Raw genomic sequence first — 18,314 nt, forward strand, 5'->3', positions numbered from 1 at the left:
ATTGTTTAAGAAGAGACCAAAACCCAAACAGTGTAAATTATTATGAACCATCCAATAATAAAGAGAAAAAAAATGTTACTAATTGAGGCCAGCCCAACTCACATTCTTAGATGGACCAGATTTGTTTCTTGATAAAAACAGAAGAACACTAGGGACTGATATGGAGAACAATTAGTGTTTAGTAACCAAGTCATACACAGATTAGGTCAGCATAGGGAGCAGAAGCCAAGTAGTTACTGTTAACCCTAATAAATGTGTGCTCATGTAAAAACAAACAAACAAACAAACAGACAGAAGCAGAAATGCTTTGGATGGATTAAGAAAGTTACAAGATAAGAACTTGCGTGAAGAAGCATACTGCCCAGGGCAGGATATTGGCACTACAAACTTCAAACAAACTTTATGAACAAAAAGTAGTCCTGGAAATTGATGGGAAAAAAGCATAGTGATTCAAAGCTGAAGCAAAGAGTATATAAAGGATTTTAAACAGGATCCCCAAATAGCATGAAAGGTGGCAGTCATGTAAAACCAAAACCAAAAACGAACCAAACCAACAAAAAAAGCATATACTATTAGGTAGAGTGCCTGAAAGAAGGCACAAGTGTTGTTCTAAAGTATTAAAAAGGGGGGAGGGTGTCTCATAATGTGCCCTTTATGTCAGAAGGAGTGCTTCATAAACTGCTAATTTGCTTCAGAACTAGAGATTCTGTCAGAGCTGGCCAGAAACCCTAATTAAGAGAGATGTTCAGACTCACACAGGATTTCTATGGGTCTGACAGAAGATCTGGAAGTACAGAATATCACGCTGCTATTCAGTAAGTATCAGCATCAAAGACGACAAAACTGCATCTGAACCAGCATTTGCCTACATGCATACTGGGTGGGGGACTCACCTTGTTGGCATCATTAGGACTATTTGACACAGTTTACAGAAATTCAGTTTTCTCTCCCTCCTCCTCTCAAGTCAGGGTGTTTTTTGGGGTTGTTTTTTGGTTTGTTTTTTTTTTTTTTGAGACTAGTTGCCATGGAATAAAAGTACAGTTTAACAGCAAGTTCTGATCTTTATACATAACACAGCATGCAGGGAACTGACAGTCTCCAAATGAGGGTGGCAGAAGGGCACAAGTCAGGGTCCCAGTCCCTTAAAGTCAGAATACATTTAATTGCCAAAGCTTCATCTGAACCAGGGCTGTGAAAATCAATATAAAATCCTCAGCAAGTTTTCAGGGAGATTTTTGGGACCAAAGATCTCAGCAGTTTAATATGAAGGATACTTCTACAGACTGCAGCAGCTTTTATTGCTAAAGCACCATGGCAGAAGAAAGAGAGGTCATCGAATGATGATTGAAAGGTTCAATTAAGAACAAAAAGGTAAGTCATTTTTAGAACTGTCATGCACTTCAATACTAAGGAATATTGCTACTTCTTTTACTATAGTGTTTAAGCAATACAGTCAGTAAAACAGAGCAAAGTCTGTTGAAATGACACCAAGTTGCACTAATTATGTAAGTTATTTATTCAATTCACCCTGCAGCTTACTGGTACAAACATCTCCACTAATCACCAATACACAGAGACAATGCTATCAAGATCATTCCTTTATTTCCAAGAAGCAGGCAATTAGTAATTCCATATGCAAAAGCATCCCTGTCCTACTTTGGGACTTTACCTTCCTGGAGGGAAAAATAAATAAAGTATAGATGTCACATAAAACAATGAACTGGAATAGTTTGAGAAATTATTTCTGTTCTGCTGAAGCAAAAAAAAGTTTCTAGATAACACTGGGACAGTTATTCTCACACGCTTTCCATACAAATGAAAGTATACTTACTTTCAGTTCATTCGTAAGCTGCTGTATTTTTCGTTTCATTTCATCATATTCACCATACATTTTCTTTCTTACTTTTTCCAGTGTTGCTCTCACCTGGTGTCAGAAAAATCAAATGCCTTTATCAAACTTATTGACGATACTGTTTATACTAGGACATTATTGGGGTTTTTTTCTATGTCCTTCATTGTTACTTCCAGTAATTTCCATTATTAATCTACCTTTTCATCAACAGCAATTTACTCTTAAGAACAAGACAAAAACTTAAGTCTCAAGACTTGTCTACATAGGGATGATACAAATAAGCGTCTCTGAGTAATTCTAAACTTCTCTGTACACACTCAAACACTTGTAAATTAATAATTTAAATAATGAATTTCAATTAAATTATCCGTAACTCATTATAACCTGATTAAAGGAATTAAATTAATTTGAGCATATAATGTTTTCTTTCTGAAAAAAAAGCATCCATACATGGATTTAATACACCTTCATACTTTTTCAAGTGGTTAATTAATTTTCCCTGAGTATCCTTTGAAGATAAACCTTTTAATTTCAGACTTTTAGGCTCGTATCTAACTAAATAATATATTAGTATAAATTTACCAATGTAATTTCAAATCTGAAGAACAGCGTACTCAATTTGATTTAATTTAATAACTGTGGATGTAAATTATACCTTGCCTTTCTAAAAAAAAGAAAAGAAAAGAAAAAAAAAGAAAAAATGCATGCTGGAAGCCAGCTTGGGTTTACATGCCATTGCAATCATGCACAGAACCAATCTTCTCAAGAGCACACATTGTAAACGCTAGTTAAATGTTTGCCTACAGTCTACCTTCCAGCTACGTAATTCAAACTCCTTTCCACGCCCCCACCCCCGCCGCCTCACCTCTATCAAACACAGACTGATTGTAGATAATCTAGGGCAGTGAGTTTACCTCATCTCTGCATAGGCTTGGGGAAGGAGCGAGGGGAAAACATTAGTAGGGCCTTATACAAGAGGGGATGTTTCTAGCAGCTCTGCAGCATACCCACTCCCTCCCAGAAAGAGGGGCATTGGCCACCAAATCTATTCAAGGAGTAGGCGCAAGCCTACCCCAAACTATGTGCTCCCTTTAGGATAAGAAACACAGAAGGAAGCTGACTCCTGCACTTCACCTCAGGAAAGCACCCCTCGCCCTGTCCCTACCTACACGTATGCGCATGCACACATACACACACCCTCTTGCAAGGTGCAAATTTGACTCAGATACAGAGGAAACAGTCAACAGTTCTGACATGGCCCATCGTTTCTGGTCTATTTAAGTCAGCACATACGTAGCACAAGCTGAGGACTCTTGTTAAAGACTTTACTTTTAAAGACAAAACTTATCTGGCAGACCAAAGTTCACAAATTAGCATAGCTGAACAGAGCTTCCAGAAGACAGGAGAGCAAGGGCCAGTATGTCTCTTCCCGTGTCTTTCCCTCTTTTTCCTGAAAGGATCAGTACCCTGAACACACATGCAAGACATGCTGTTCACCTGGTCTGGCATGTCGCTCCATGCCACAAGCTGGCTGTGAACAGAAAAGGGCAGGGAGATGGTCCCGGTCCACGCAATCTGCACTAGGTACCAGAAGCAGTGCAGCCCAGGGAGCTGCACCTGCTGCGTGCCGATTCACCCATCCCCAGACACCACCCCAGCAGGGTAGGTAAACTGCCCAAGCAGGAAACCAGCAGCCAAGGCAGCTCGCGTGCCTCGCCTGCACTGCAGTAGTGACACACACTAACAGCGAGTGCAGGAACTTGAGAGTGGTGAATGCTGGGAGCTAACAAACTGTGAGTAATAAAGGAAAGAAGCAAGCCCTGATAGCTAGAGACATGGCAGATGTTAAGAGCACACATAATTACAGTCTCTTACACTGCTGGCTTGACTCAGTGTTCCTCCCTTTTATACCAACACAGTTTGCACCTGAATCAGTGTAACACAATAACCACTGACCAACAGGCTCCTGGGTGGTGAAGGTGGATGGAAAGAGAAGGTCAAATTGCCCTGGGCTAATTAGGGGGTTATTGACAAAGCCTGAGAGCCAAGGACTCACAGGCAAAGAGATACTGAGTTTCAAGTGCAGAAACCAGCAGCATCAGAAATGCGGGTTTTTTTCTTCTTTCAGGAGAGCTTCTGTCAATTATGATAAATGAGCATGCACAGAGAAAGTAGTACAAAGTCATCCTTATTAGGCTGACTATTTTAAGGCTGCCCCAAAATATGCCCAAGTGATTTTACTATGTCACCTAATTTAGGAGCCTTTTCAAAACTGGGGGGTCTGGGGACAGGGGAAGCAGAGGAAGAGGAGAGAGTTTATCCTTTCAGGTGTATACTTACATAGTTTCTTCTGTATCACATTTGAAATTATGAAGGCTTCAGGACAGGGACTCCAAGATCTGTTTGCCAGTTTGCTTGCCCAGCTGTAGCCCAGTCAGCAAGCATTAACAAGTATCACTTGGCACAGAGGCCTCGAGTCTGGACTGCACAGTTCCCAGGTATATAATATGCATTTTTTCCAACTTGAATACTAACCAGACAAGCCTTTAGCTTCAGAGTAGGTTCCCAATTCAAATTCAGGTGTTGGGCTAGACATCGGTCATCCCATATACACTCACAGCTCTACATGAATATATGGAAAGGATATTTGACAAATTTTGAAGCTGAAAGCATAACTCACTTCTTTAATGTAATTCATCTCCTCTTTCAGCTGATCAGCTGACCAGCCATAAACCACCATTTCTCTCTTATGGTTGTTGTCAGTTCGGTGCACGACGCCGTACACCATCCCATGAGAGAGCTTCCCTGAAGACGTGCCATTTGGTACATGGTAGAGCTCCTTAAAAGTAAAAAAATAAAAAGTTATTTTTAAATCAGTACTAGAATTAAAAAAAAAAAAATACAGTAACATAGGGCCAGGAGAGACAGCCAATTATACTGAAAGCACAACAGTACCTAAGAACACTAGTTCCCAAATGTTTTGGGGCCAAACTGTCAACCTTCATGTTTTTGGGAAGATCAATGACCAGTTTATAATTGATAGAGATGATTGAAGGCCGCACTTCAAATATTGTGTTCAGTTTTGGGCCCCTCACTACAAAAGAGACATTGAGGTGCTGGAGCGTGTCCAAAGAAGAGCAACGAAGCTGGTGAAGGGTCTAGAGAATATGCCCTACAAGGAGTGGCTGAGGGAACTGGGGTTGTCTAGCTTGGAGAAAAGGAGGCTGAGGGGAGACCTCATCGCTCTCTACAACTACCTGAAAGGAGGTTGTAGCAGGGTGGCTGCCAGTCTCTTCTCCCAAAAAACAAGTGATAGGACAAGAGGAAACAGCCTCAAGTTGCACCAGGGGAGGTTTAGATTGGACATCCCTGGAGGTATTTAAAAGACATGTAGATGTGGTGCTCGGGGACATGGTTTAGTGGTGGACTTGGCAGTGTTAGGTTTACGGTTGGACTCAATGATCTTAAAGGTCTTTTCCAACATAAATGATTCTATGATTCTATAGATATGTCTAATTTCCACTGGCTTTAATGGAAGTGATATAGGTACAGCTAGAGACAACAGATTGGATTTGTGCAAGGAGAGGTAAAGGCATGTGAGAGAAAAAGTTATCCCAGCTTATTTTCATTCACCAACATATGCTACTTTTCTGCATTTTTCCAGAGTATTGTCAGCTCTCACAGTTCCCTTTAAACTCTTGCAACCACAGAATTGCCCCTCGCCCCCCAAACTCCCTGCTGCGGGAAATATAAAAATTCACAAGTTTAATAAAAAATTTTAGAAAGTTCTCAGAAGAAACTGAAATTAAAACATTTTAGGCAAGTTTCCTTACACAGAGCTCAGAAAATATCTGTTTGTCTTGGTATAAACAAAGTAGAATTTCAGTTTGCATTTAAAGCTAACTAGGGACCTCCAAAGCAATCAAACATTCATTTCAGGGCTGCATTTCTCTTATAGAAGTTGTAGAACTGACACTGTAAGAGCCAAAGCAAAGATATGAAACAGCATTCATGTGGGTGTTCCAGTGTTATTAACTATTGTAGGAGGATAAAACTTTGAAATCAGGTCTTGGTAGGTAAATAGAAAGGCTGTTTTAAAGTGCCTACATTTGTTATTTTCATGATCTGCAGAAATTTGTAAAATGTACTTGTAATTATTGTATGTTTTACTTTAAGGCACTCTTTGCAACAGACTTCACTTATTCACCTCATCAATACACTTAGTAAGAAAAATATTCACGCAAACAGTAGGAATCATTTCCCTCAGCATGTAAATAAATATCTGCAAGGTCAGATGTAACCACCTGACCTGACTACTCACCTAGCCTCCCTTGTAATCAACCCAGAGAAACATCCTTCTGTAGCAATCATCTGAAATGAGTCAGTCTCCAGAAGTACTAAATTCTCTTCCTGATTACAAAGAATTTAAACAACTAGCTTAGATGAAGACATCCACATTATGGCTTTTTACAAAGAAGGGAAAAAAATATTCTTACCTAACTTTGAATATTTGCAAACTAGGAACCTAAAATTAGTGATTATTTCTGAATAGAAAGTTAGAAAGACACAATCTTAGAAACACAGCTGTTACTGCTTAGCTTTGCAGGTTGTCTTTGAAAGGCCAGTGCTGGGGACAAATCAGTTAGAGGTAATTTTACTGAACTTTCTTTCTCATGCTAGATATACCAGTATATGGGTAAATTTCAGAATATTTACTACATTGACCTTAGAATATGTTTGGTTTTGTTTTGTTGTTCAGTAATGGCACTGTGAAAACCGACAAACTTCAAGATTCTTTACTAAATTAAGAGTCTAAGCAGCGTCTAAATACTCTCTTTGACACCAAACAGAGGCTGGAAGAGATGAAGCTCAGTGTCTTACATCCATCTGCAGCTGCATCCTAGAGAGCCTCCAGTCCGTACCATGACAGACGGTGATGATAGCATCTGCAGTCTAAAGTAGTAGCACTTTCAGTTTTTAGCAGCCAAACTTACACAACTGTGGTGGCAATGTAAGAATAAATACTTCTTTGGGTAAGGGAAAAATGAACAGGAAAATCTACTTGCATTAAGAAGAATGGGTAAAGATAGACATTTGTTTTATATTGTGTCCCTCCCGCATAGCACTGACAAATTTTCTCAACTTTGTAAATCCTACACGTTTTCCTTTACCATATCATTAATAGTTTAACCATTTTACTGAAGCTGTGTGTGTGCGCGTGCGTGCATGCGCGCAGGGCTGGAAGGGGAACAATCACAGAGCAGACACCTGATAAAGAACATTTCAGGCAAAGAACAGAAAAGCTATAAGCAATCATTTAAAAAGAAAGCCTTAAAACCACTTAATGGAAAAACATTGGGCAACCAGCCCTACCCATACATTATATTACTTTGCACTTTGAAAACATTATATGCAAAGCTTCATATCCTGATAATCATAGTTTCACAGTTATGTATTACTGGGGTTTTTGTTTTGCTGTTTGGATGCGTACAAACAAAAACCCCACACCTGATTTTTTGAGAGTAGAGAAAATACAGAAACTAGCTGGGGACACAACTCAAAACTTTTTGTGTTTGTTTGCTTCCAGGGTTGTACAGTTTCTTTGATAGTTTCATCACAGCCCCTCCCCTGCATCTGGATAAAGGGATTACATACAAGTCTCCATCTTCCTGATAACCAAATGAGTAATCACTTTGTTCAGAGGTTACTAAGGCGCCAGACACTGAATTCATAAATCCATACACTTTACCCATGATCATTCATTTTTTATGAGGTGAACAGCTGAATACCAGCAACTACCAAGATCCCTTGTGCCTCAAAACATTAGCAGAATTGTTTAAAGTGCTGTTTGCAGAGTTCTGTATGAAAATTATGACCAAGTTCCTTATTTTTAAAATATTATAATCACATTCCTAAGGAATGCTTTGAAGGATTTTTTTCTCCCCCTCTAAGAAAGGCAGACAAATTCAGACCAATGGGTTTGCAGCTGGAGAATGGCACTTACATATTTCACAGACGAACAGACTTAGATTTACATCATAATGAGCAGTACATGCAGGATTAAGTATATACAAAGCCAGACTGGTTACATGTCTCATTATGACCATTCCTTATTTTTAGAATATTATAATCACATTCCTAAGGAATGCTTTGAAGGATTTTTTTCTCCCCCTCTAAGAAAGGCAGACAAATTCAGACCAATGGGTTTGCAGCTGGAGAATGGCACTTACATATTTCACAGACGAACAGACTTAGATTTACATCATAATGAGCAGTACATGCAGGATTAAGTATATACAAAGCCAGACTGGTTACATGTCTCTTGCAACAATGCTAAACTTCCTGTTATCTATATTGGCACAAGCCTCTCAAGATGCCTTTGTCACTTCTCTTTCAGAAGATTAAAAGAATCTCCATCATCTGTTGAGTGTTCCAGTTCTACTATGTACTACTTAAAATACAGGATATTGCTTTTACCCCCTCTTTATTCCTCCTTTGTATCAGAATCCCCAGGCAAGGGGGATTAAAATTTCAGTACAGTTCTTGCTTGATTTAAAGCTGTGTGAACTGACAGCTATACAAATAACTGCTCTCATTTCTTTAGCCTTTTTCCTTGCTGTTCTATTCCAGCTATGCTTACCTTCTACTCCCCCTTTTCTCTGGTTGGTAACTCTTAATTTCCACTCAATGACCACTTGTTTCATGGTTCAGCATATGCCCTGACAAAAAAGGGCTAACCTGATGCAGTCTCCTTTTAGAGGAAGGGTTACAATCAGAAAACTTTGCTCAATGCAGTGTTGAGAGGTGGATGGGTTGCTTTGCTTGTTGAATATTTTTTTAATACACCTTTGCCTCTAAAGGAGGCCTTGCTGAATAGCTGCTCCACAGAACTGCATCACTAAGTATGCATCAAGTATACTTTCTGCCAGTTTGTCTCCTCTCTTAAGTTACTTCCACCCACTTCTGTTTATTTTTCCCCCTTCAGTGTTTTTTTCCTTTTCTGCCTTGTCCTCTGTTACATCCTCTCTCCCCCATGTTTCCTCATCCACAAATCCTGGATTTTCCACATCCCCAAGGACTACAGGATGTTTTTTAAGTCAAATGCTTGCCATTGTCTTCCTCTATGTCCCATACATATCCACCCTCAGAACTCAGATGTTTTTCTGAGAGCATCCTTGCCTGTCTCCACTCTGATCTGCAGTGAGGCATCTCAGTGATGATAACAGAGTAAGTAAATACAAGCCAGTATTTAGGAGCAAGTAAATACTGTAAAGTTAACCAGAAAAGTGCTTGAAGATGGAAGGCTTCATTAGATTAGTTAACCATTGCTGTTTAAGGTCAAAATATCAGCCAGCTCCAGAGCACAGGGAAGTTCTCGCTCCCCACCTGCCTATGCACTTGCTGCACTGGAACAAGCGCAGTTGTTGCCCCAAATTGTGCTCAAAATCCCTTCTAATGGGAGCTGCTGATCTGAAAAGGCAGACTTAGCTTAAGCAATTTGTGAATATTTCTTTGTACCTATAGTCAGTTATATGACAGTCCAAGGTAACAGCAAGAACACATCATGTTGATGCACATGCATACTACAGCAGCTTCCAGGAACATGCTTCGTCTCTGCTGCAGCAACAGTCATGTCGCATTTTGTGTGATCACACAGCATGTACTAAAGAAACGCAGACTGTGTTTACTTAATTAATAAATATTTAAAACAGAAGCCTACACCCCAAGGTTGCAAAAGTCTTCATAATTGCTATGCATCCTGTTTATGTCTCTGTCCAAGGAAGTAGCACAAGTAGCATGAAACAGGTGAAGCAAAGACGTTATAAAAACAAACCCTAAATGAATTGTTAGCTGCTTTTTGTATTGCCCATGGTTTTATTGGCATTATGTAAATAACACTGAGGGATGATTTGCCTCCTAATCTATCTCCATCAGTTTGTGAAATGAAAGTCAGATACCCCCATACTTTATACTTTCTCCCTGCCCCAAAATTGGAAGCAGAAGCACAGAAGAGCTATCTTATTTTGAGGAAAAAGGTCATCTAATGTCATGATTGGACATGAGGAAAAATTTCTTTACTGAAAGAGTGGTTAAACATTGGAACAGGCTGCCCAGAGAAGTGGTTGAGTCACCATCCCTGGAAGTATTTAAAAGATGTGTAGATGAGGGGCTTAGGGACATGGTTTAGTGGGCATGGTGGTGTTGGGTCAACAGTTGGACTCGATGACCTTAGAGGTCTTTTCCAACCTTAATGATTCTATGATTAGCACAATTCTGGGTTTAGTACTCATATGGCCTTAAAATTTTCCTAAATCATGATCTTCTGTTTACCTACACCATCTAAAAACTCATCGTTTAACCAGAACTATATCAGTTAAGTGAGGCTTTATCTTTTCCTCAACTGCCACATTCCAGAGGTTTCTGAAAAATTCAGTTATCTTTTGCTTATTCACTAGTTATACAAGGAACAAGAACATTCACATTGTTACATAGGTTACATATTTTCTGTTCAGTAAAATGACAAATTTATAATATTGAGCTCACCAAGGAAAGTTACTGTGCTCTGATGAAAAGTAGCTATGTTTTTATGTTTTTTCATATTCCTCTACAGCCCATGAAACTCATGTTACGTTTAGGGATGTTTCATATATAAACAGTATTAAAATAGGGAAAATATGCCAAGATATAGACATGAGTGTTCTTAAATTCATGACGCTAAATAAGCAGCATTGTTTAACACATTCCAACTTTTAAGCTCCTTGAAATGTAGAATTTAGGTGCCTATCTCAAAAAATAGAAGTGACAGGCATTATACAAAGTCATATCTAATCAGTGAAATCTGTACACAGAACACCAATGTTTATTCACTAAGAAAATAAGATACAACAAATACAGCAGTAACCACAGAAGTCAGTGGAATTATTTCTGTGGTTTTCATGTAGTGCTGTTTTTCATGAAGGTGTCGCTTAATTAGTACATATCAAAAATCAAACAATCGGTGCTGGAGAGGCTGAGAAACAGTAACATCGGCCACCCGTAGCAGGTGAACCACATTTGTTATGACACAGCTTCTGCTATGCTGATGGAAGTGGGCTGGCAGCACCAGATCAGCAGAGAAAATAGGCACTGTCCTAGATTCAATGTGCACAACAGCCCCACGTTCATTGCACTCATATTCTTTGATCCAGGCCTGACACAAGTTTTTGCTTGATTCTCTCCATCACATACAGGAGCGAATTCCCCTTCTGGCTTCTTTACAGCCTACTTTTTTTCTGGGGAAAAATGTTTGCTATGCTTCTGTATTCCTACTTAGGAAGCAAAAAGAGTTTCACCTCTTGATTGTGATGCTTTAAAAACATAAGAAAATTAAAGAGTTTGAGGATATATACAGCCAAAGTACCAATTAGAGTTTAAGACTAAACACTGCTCAAACTTTGTTGAAAGCCACAAAGGCAGGAAAGTGACACAAATTTCTAGAGTGTTATCTCATTTTCATTCTCTTGTCCATGTGTCCAAATGAAAAAGAAAAATCCGCCTATACATATCTCCATATTCTGCCCTCAAATGCCTAGCTGTAGCTTCCAATGACTCTTCCAAATTTAGCCATGACAGTGAAGAAAGGGACTGACGGATAAAAATAAGCTCAATCCCAAACAGGGACAATACAATTGTCTGGTAGCCCTTTATTATGCAAGACAAGGAAGGCTTCAGGACATGCAGATTTTGCATACGATCTGATGAGCACAGTATTCCTTTGTACTTCATGGTGAAGTAAACAGCCTCACACTACTGTCATCCATTGTCTATCATTAACATAAGTAAAGGAACAAAATCAGGATAGTTGCAGATTCTCTCCACCTAAAGCGCTAACAATTCAGAGATATTTAGCAGTACGCTTTTAGCCTGTAAAAAGCAAACAAACCAATCAACCAGCCTCTACTTGTGACTTCAGTCCTCATATGCTTCTTCAAGGTATCACAGCCTAAATATGAATATAAAAATTCAACCTGACACGCTGGAGCACAAGCTCACCCGCCCTTCAGTTTTTGAGATCAACTTCTAATTGTGTACCACCTGCCAGCCTTTCACATAAGGAGGGGAGAGGCCATCCTAGTACAGTAATGCCTGCTGCAATTTTGTTGCAACAAAACTGCCCAGCTCCATCACTTTGTTTTATTCTCTTACACTGGTTCATTTTTATTTCATGGATGTATTGCAATGAAAAAGTAAATCTAGAAACTTAATGCACTGATACAGATTTAATGAAATACAGCATACATTTTCTGCTAAACCTGGACTACAATGAAAAAGGCTAAGCTAACAGCTACTAACATAACCGAGAAAGAATCAGTTCTGATCTGACATCAAGCTCCAAAACAAGGTATTGGGCAGATCAGCACTAGCAAGAGCTTCTGTACAGTTCACTAGCTGAATTTTGCAACTGAAACATCTCTTAATGGGACTGAGCCCCAGAAAGATACAGAAAAGTAACAAATAGTCAGTAAGCCAGCACTATGTCAACATTAGGGCAGCTCAAAATCACCTCCTTCTAATGAACGATTTGAAAGAGGAGATTATAACCAAATGTCACGCCATGGTATATTTATAGTTTTCTGGCATTCCCTTTGACACAGCAAGGTCTCTGTTCTCCTCTCTCACCAGCAGCAGGCAGAGGCAGGGAAGAGTCTGTCTCTCCCCAGCACTTGTCCTGCCCAAACAGGACCTCAGGCTCAGACTGCCTGATCTGCCTGAGTGCTCCAGCAAAAACTGTACAACTCCACAGATTACCCCTGCCGTTCATTTCCGTAAGTCACACCAATATATTTTAAATACCAAAAACATTTTCCATGTTCCCATTTTCTTAATACTCAGCATTTAAAGACAGCACAGAACTCTAGATTCCAACAAGAGACCTGCTGTTAAATTTGATTCTTGGTGAAGCTGTACTTATTGACCTTAAATCATAAAGTGCGAGGCAGAAAACTGAGCAGTTCCCTAATTTCTACTATCCCTATTTCCAAGAAGGGGGCACAGTTCTCATAGGACTGTATGAGGATTATCCAACATTTGTAAAACCTGTTATTCTCAAAGTGCTTTAAGCAATTTCATTAACATTGAGTCAGTTGAACATGGGCGGATCAGCAGAGATGCCTGATCACTGCTTTTAGGAGATGCTTTTTTTTTTTTTTAAATAAATTTTGCAGTAAGAGAAAAGTATCACAGCATGACTAGTCAGGAGTCCTGCATGCACTGTAACTTACTGTGTAACTAATTCAAATACATAAAGCAATACATTTTTCCTGGTTTTGGCCAGGTCAAACCACAACAATGTTACACAGACAATAAAATCTACAGGTAATATATTACTGTCTTGTTTTAGAGACATGAGGAAAAAACAGTTCATGATCAATGATTTTTTTTTTTGTAGCTGCTTCTATACACTATGACTATATAATCGGTAGGGCTATTTTTTTAATTACACAAAGACTGTAAACCACAAGTAGATGGCACAATTAGTCTATGTTTTTTAATTGCTATGAAATTGACTAATTAGATCCCATCTAGCTCTGAAAGCTCTATATATGCTTTCTGAAAGTCTTTAAATTGTGTAAAAGTACTGAACTTTAGAAAACTACTCAGAACGTACAATAATTCAATTACATACTTTTTTTTTTGGTCTCAACTAAAAAGGACCCATCTCAAAAATCACTGTGCCATACGCTGGAATGTAAGATGAGCCCAATAATGTATTTTTTACCTTTCATATCCTCTCCTTAACATTCTCTGATATAAAACCCACTTGCCTTTACTTGTATTATGGGGGAAATAGAGCTCCCACTAAATACAAGGTCCCACAGAGAAAAAAATTGGTCACATAAGAAAGTCACTACAAGTTGTCCAAGCCCTAATCATTCACGCTTCTTTCTTATTATTACACTACTCAGCACAGTAAAGTGAGTAAGCCATGAGTCAACATCTATCCTCCTCAAAAACAAACTTACATTACTCTTAGGGCAATGGGCCCATATGCTTAGGCCAGTCTGAGGGTTTCTGTAATCAGATACAAACTGAGAGAGACTGACAGAGTAAGTGGTGGTGGAAGCTACTGTAAGTGCTACAACTAAACACCTCTGTACAAAATGAATTATTACTATTTAATGGTGGTACAAATTTAGTTTGCATTAAGGCCTCTGTAATCCATTCTGTAACATTTAGAGATCCTCAAGGACCTATTACTCTGCCAGAGCAGTGTATGAAAAGCTGAGTGTATACAAGATTCCAGCACAAGAAATATCTGATAAGGAGTCTTTATCTTGACCATTTTACTTTGCATTTATTTTTATTGCTTTAAAATATTTGTCTGAGTCATTTTACAGTTACTTTTGCTTCCGAGTACCACTAAGAAATTATTTCAAATAAATCCTATGTTGTTTTGCTTCGTATTGCCATATTGCTATTCAGACATTGGGTCTGGTAAGCTTAGCCAACTTCTTGTTTGATTTTGGTTTATTAAAGTGTAAATGTGGTGAAGTTGTGGAGCCCGTCCAGCTTCCCTTTTTAGTCTCCATCCTTAAGACAAATTAAACATTATCTATTGCTCTGAAACAGCTCTTAAAGAACAAGTTCTGCATCAAAGCAGCTGTAAGATTTTTTTGTGTGTGTGCACACTACTTGCTTCTACAAAAAAAATTACCCTTCTGAACCCTTTTATGCACGACCTTCAAATCACTTTCACTTCAGAACAATCTTGAATTCTTTATTTTGTATTTCTTATTAGTACATCACCCGTTACCAAAATTAGCCAACGCAGCAAAACATCTAAGTCCCAGGCAAGCCAGCTCCCATACACATTAAGGCTCAAATCTTGCACACTGTTAAGCGTACGTGAAACATAAAATCCCCTTCAGGTGAGGATCAAGATCCTGTTTAATGCAAGGCCCTGCTCTTGATAGCCATTTCCTACTCTTTCATATATAAATATTAAATAATCAAGTCTTAAAGATACCTTCCACATGTTCTTCACTCTTCCAAGATGACTGGGCTTTGGACTCCCGGAACAACTAATATCAGCTTCTGTGGATGGCAATATTTACTCCTTGTTTATACGGAATTTAACTTTGATTCTTAAAACTTACATTTTTCTTTCTTTCAGGTTCCTTTGCTCCCTGTTCAGGCTGTGAGCCTTCATCAGGTGGTACTGTTAAGCGTAACCTACAGACATTCATCTGAAAGAAAACCAAAGGTTTGCTTTTAGATTTGTGTTACAAAAATTATTTTAATAACTTGCTTTACAGAATGAACTGTACTAACATTCAAGTTGTAATTTACTGTTTTCTACTTTCTGCCACATAGATGACAAAAAATTAGTTTTCTAAAGGTTGGGGGGATGGGGCGGGGGGTTAGCTAGCAAGAAATAATTCAAGGGCATCCCCATAATTACATACCTGAAATAGCAAAAAGTCATTTCAATCAACATGTTCTTATGTACTCATAAATGACACTGAGAGCTAAGATAACAGAACAATGAACATAATTTTCTAGTTTCTCAGTTTTGTTTGCAGATTTGGCATACTTTTAATCTTCAAAAGGGATTATTTAGAAACACAAAGTGTATTCTGGAGTGAATGCCTCTTTTCTGTTCAGTATATATCCAAGCATTTGATCCAAGGATACCTCAGTACTGTGATTCTACTGAATGTGAATAGGAATATTATTGAAATCTGATACATACAAGTTATTTGTAAAAATTAAGCTTCAAAATGCTTCAGAGAAAATTTAAGAGGTATTGTTTCCTATCCAATTTCAGAAAAGCCATTCTCTTGCTGAGGAAACAGGCCAATAGGGTTGATACCTTTCTACCCCCAATTGCAGTTTGCCTTGCTTTTGGCTGAGAGATCTTTGGTGTAATGATATTTTTAAAGTAAAGCCTTTCATACAAGAAACTTAGTTAAAACTTTCAGTCTTAGTCCTATTCATGAGACATTTTTGTGGAAAACAACTATAAGTCCTAATCAGAGCACAGCAAAGGATGAAATGAGAAATTTGTCTGTCCAAATTTGAACCTGCACAACACCTTCCTGTGAAATCCCAGCTGTCTGTTGACAACAGACAGGGCTCTTAAAGCTCTTAGTCAAAATGTCTAAAATATCACTTTCCTGATTACTGTGGGCCATCACCGCTGTTCTTCTATAGCCCAGCATCTCATCTGATCTAGATCTCCCTAGTTTCTCCTAAGTACTTACCTCCAGTCATGCTGAATGTGTACCTTCTCTCTGAAATACACCTTTCCATTGCACTTGCCCAAGCTCACAGCTCATGTCTTGGTCATTACAGCACTTCCTTTTGCCTTGAAAATGGCAATTGTGTTCTGCTCACAGGCATTCAGAGCATAGCAGCAAAGTCCTTTTCATACACCCCAAATTTTACCATTTTATAATTCACTTCTTCCAACTGTCTCTCATATCAATTAAGCTAACTTGACTTCACTTTCAAGGCTTTTTACAAGACCACATCAGAGCACCACTATTCAGCATCACAACAAGGATTCCTGTTTTCCCTGTTTCGAAACAATGGGCCTTTTTCAACGTTTCAAACAAGCTTTAACTTTTTCTTCTCCCCAAGCAAAAGCAATTGGAAGAACTATCTGCAAATATCTGCAGCAACTTCACTATTTTTCTTCCAGCCTTTCTTTAAATCTGTTGAGACAACAAATCAACAGTGTTTAGACTACTGGTATGGTGTCAACTGTACTAAAAAATGCTACTTTGTATTGCCTTCCATCTTCCTCTCTCAGTTTGGTCTTTTAGGTCTGCAAGGCCTTCTACCAATAAGGAACAGTGTCCCGAGATACAGATAAAGTTCCTATAAAATATGCGAGCTGTGTCTGTATTATAAAGGAAAAAACAAACCAAAACAAAACAAAACAGAATATAATAAGATCAAGGTGAAATATAACCTACTCTTTAGACACATCTGTGGAGGCTACTCTTTGTGCAGTGGGCTCCTCACCGTTAATTCATCATTCAGCCATATGCTAGCAAATTTAGAACAAGAAGCCACAAAGAAAGTGACATAACCCCCCCAAAACTTAGTATAAAAGCAGGTTATACTTTCATATTTGCTAAAGAACTCTGAAACAATGAAATGCATTTAAAAATGATGAATCCTTACACGTTGGCTTTTGACACTGATTGACCACTATGTATGTTCGTCTGAGAACACCAGACTCTCCCCATATACTGCAGAAGCTGGAGGTGCTTCCTGCTTACAAGTTTATTATTAATATATCTTGATAACTAACTCCTCAACTTTGGAGCTCGTTGATTCTCAAGGTAATTAATACCACCTTTTCTTACCTATTTAATTTCCATTTCCCCCTGCTCTTTCTTCCTGTTAGCTTAGCAAGGCTCTTTCCTCTTAAAACATGCCTATTTACAACAAGAAGGGAAACAGAGTCTGGCATTCCTCCATGTAGGCAAACAAAGAAAGACCAGACCCATAAATAGGAAATGGAACTGAACTTGTGCTGTGCTGTGCAGGAAGTGACAGACGAGGCCAACTTTTTCTTACAGTGATTTCAAATGAAGGAAAACTGGACTAAGAGGAATGAAAGGATTGTTAGGAGACAACATGAAAAATACCTCAAATAAATAGAAACAGATAATGACTGGCAACACAAAGTTAGGAGAAATGGAGTTGTGTATGATTCTCTGAAGCTGGCAAATGGCTTGCCTGTTAGTCAGTATGGGACTAATTATAGCCAACATACTTAGAGATTCATAGTGCAGTGATTGTAAATAAGTAATTATCCCTGTACCTGTATACCAGTTAGTGAATCACGACTGCCTGTCACATTATAGCAATTGATGTGTTACAGGGTTACTATGAAGGAAATCACAGAAGACCAGTACAGATGGCAGTCAAATCATAACAACTAGGTTGGAAATATAAATTAATAACAGTAATTTGTTGAGACTAAAAACACTGTACAATCAAAGGGTTGTTATCATTTAAACTGTTTTTCTTGCTCTTTTCTTTTCACATTGCCTTCTCTATTACCCCAAGAATCACTTCTCCCCCCCCCCCTCCTCATTTCCACAGTAGCTCCTTACTTTTAAAGCACCTCAAATCAGTATCATATTTTTGGCAGTATTTCTGATACAAAATAAAGTTTTAATGCTTTACTTTGCAGCCTGTTGCATGCAAATGCCAAACAGAGGGTGGCACTGCCAATCATCTAAGGATTCCAGCCTTGAAGTCATGCCCAGTGAGGCTTGTATGGCAACAGCAAAGTACCACCCAATTCCTCGCTAAGCCAAACTTACGCAGGCTGTACTCTTGCTATTGTTTATAACAGTAGGACTTCCTCAGCATCCCTGGGGAAACAGCAGCAAATGTTTAAAGTAGCCATTCACTCCTGCTCCTCCTGGGCCCCAGATGATGCACGCTACCTAAGGACAGA

At 38.7% G+C, this 18,314-nt stretch overlaps 1 protein-coding gene across 1 annotated transcript in view; it reads right to left on the minus strand.

Annotated features, from left to right (window-relative positions):
• LOC103899813 (myocardial zonula adherens protein) overlaps positions 1–15,078 on the minus strand; it is a 53,602-nt gene extending 38,524 nt beyond the window's left edge. The window contains exons 1-3 of the mRNA XM_009280358.2: positions 14,989–15,078; positions 4,533–4,691; positions 1,832–1,924 (exon numbers count right to left, since the gene is read on the minus strand). Coding sequence (XP_009278633.2) covers positions 1,832–1,924; positions 4,533–4,691; positions 14,989–15,078 — 342 coding nt within the window. The remainder of the gene's footprint in view (positions 1–1,831; positions 1,925–4,532; positions 4,692–14,988) is intronic.
• Positions 15,079–18,314: the final 3,236 nt, after the last annotated feature.

The sequence above is a fragment of the Aptenodytes forsteri genome, unplaced genomic scaffold (genome assembly GCF_000699145.1).
Source record: "Aptenodytes forsteri isolate BGI_AS27 unplaced genomic scaffold, ASM69914v1 Scaffold83, whole genome shotgun sequence".
Classification (NCBI taxonomy): Eukaryota; Metazoa; Chordata; class Aves; order Sphenisciformes; family Spheniscidae; genus Aptenodytes; species Aptenodytes forsteri.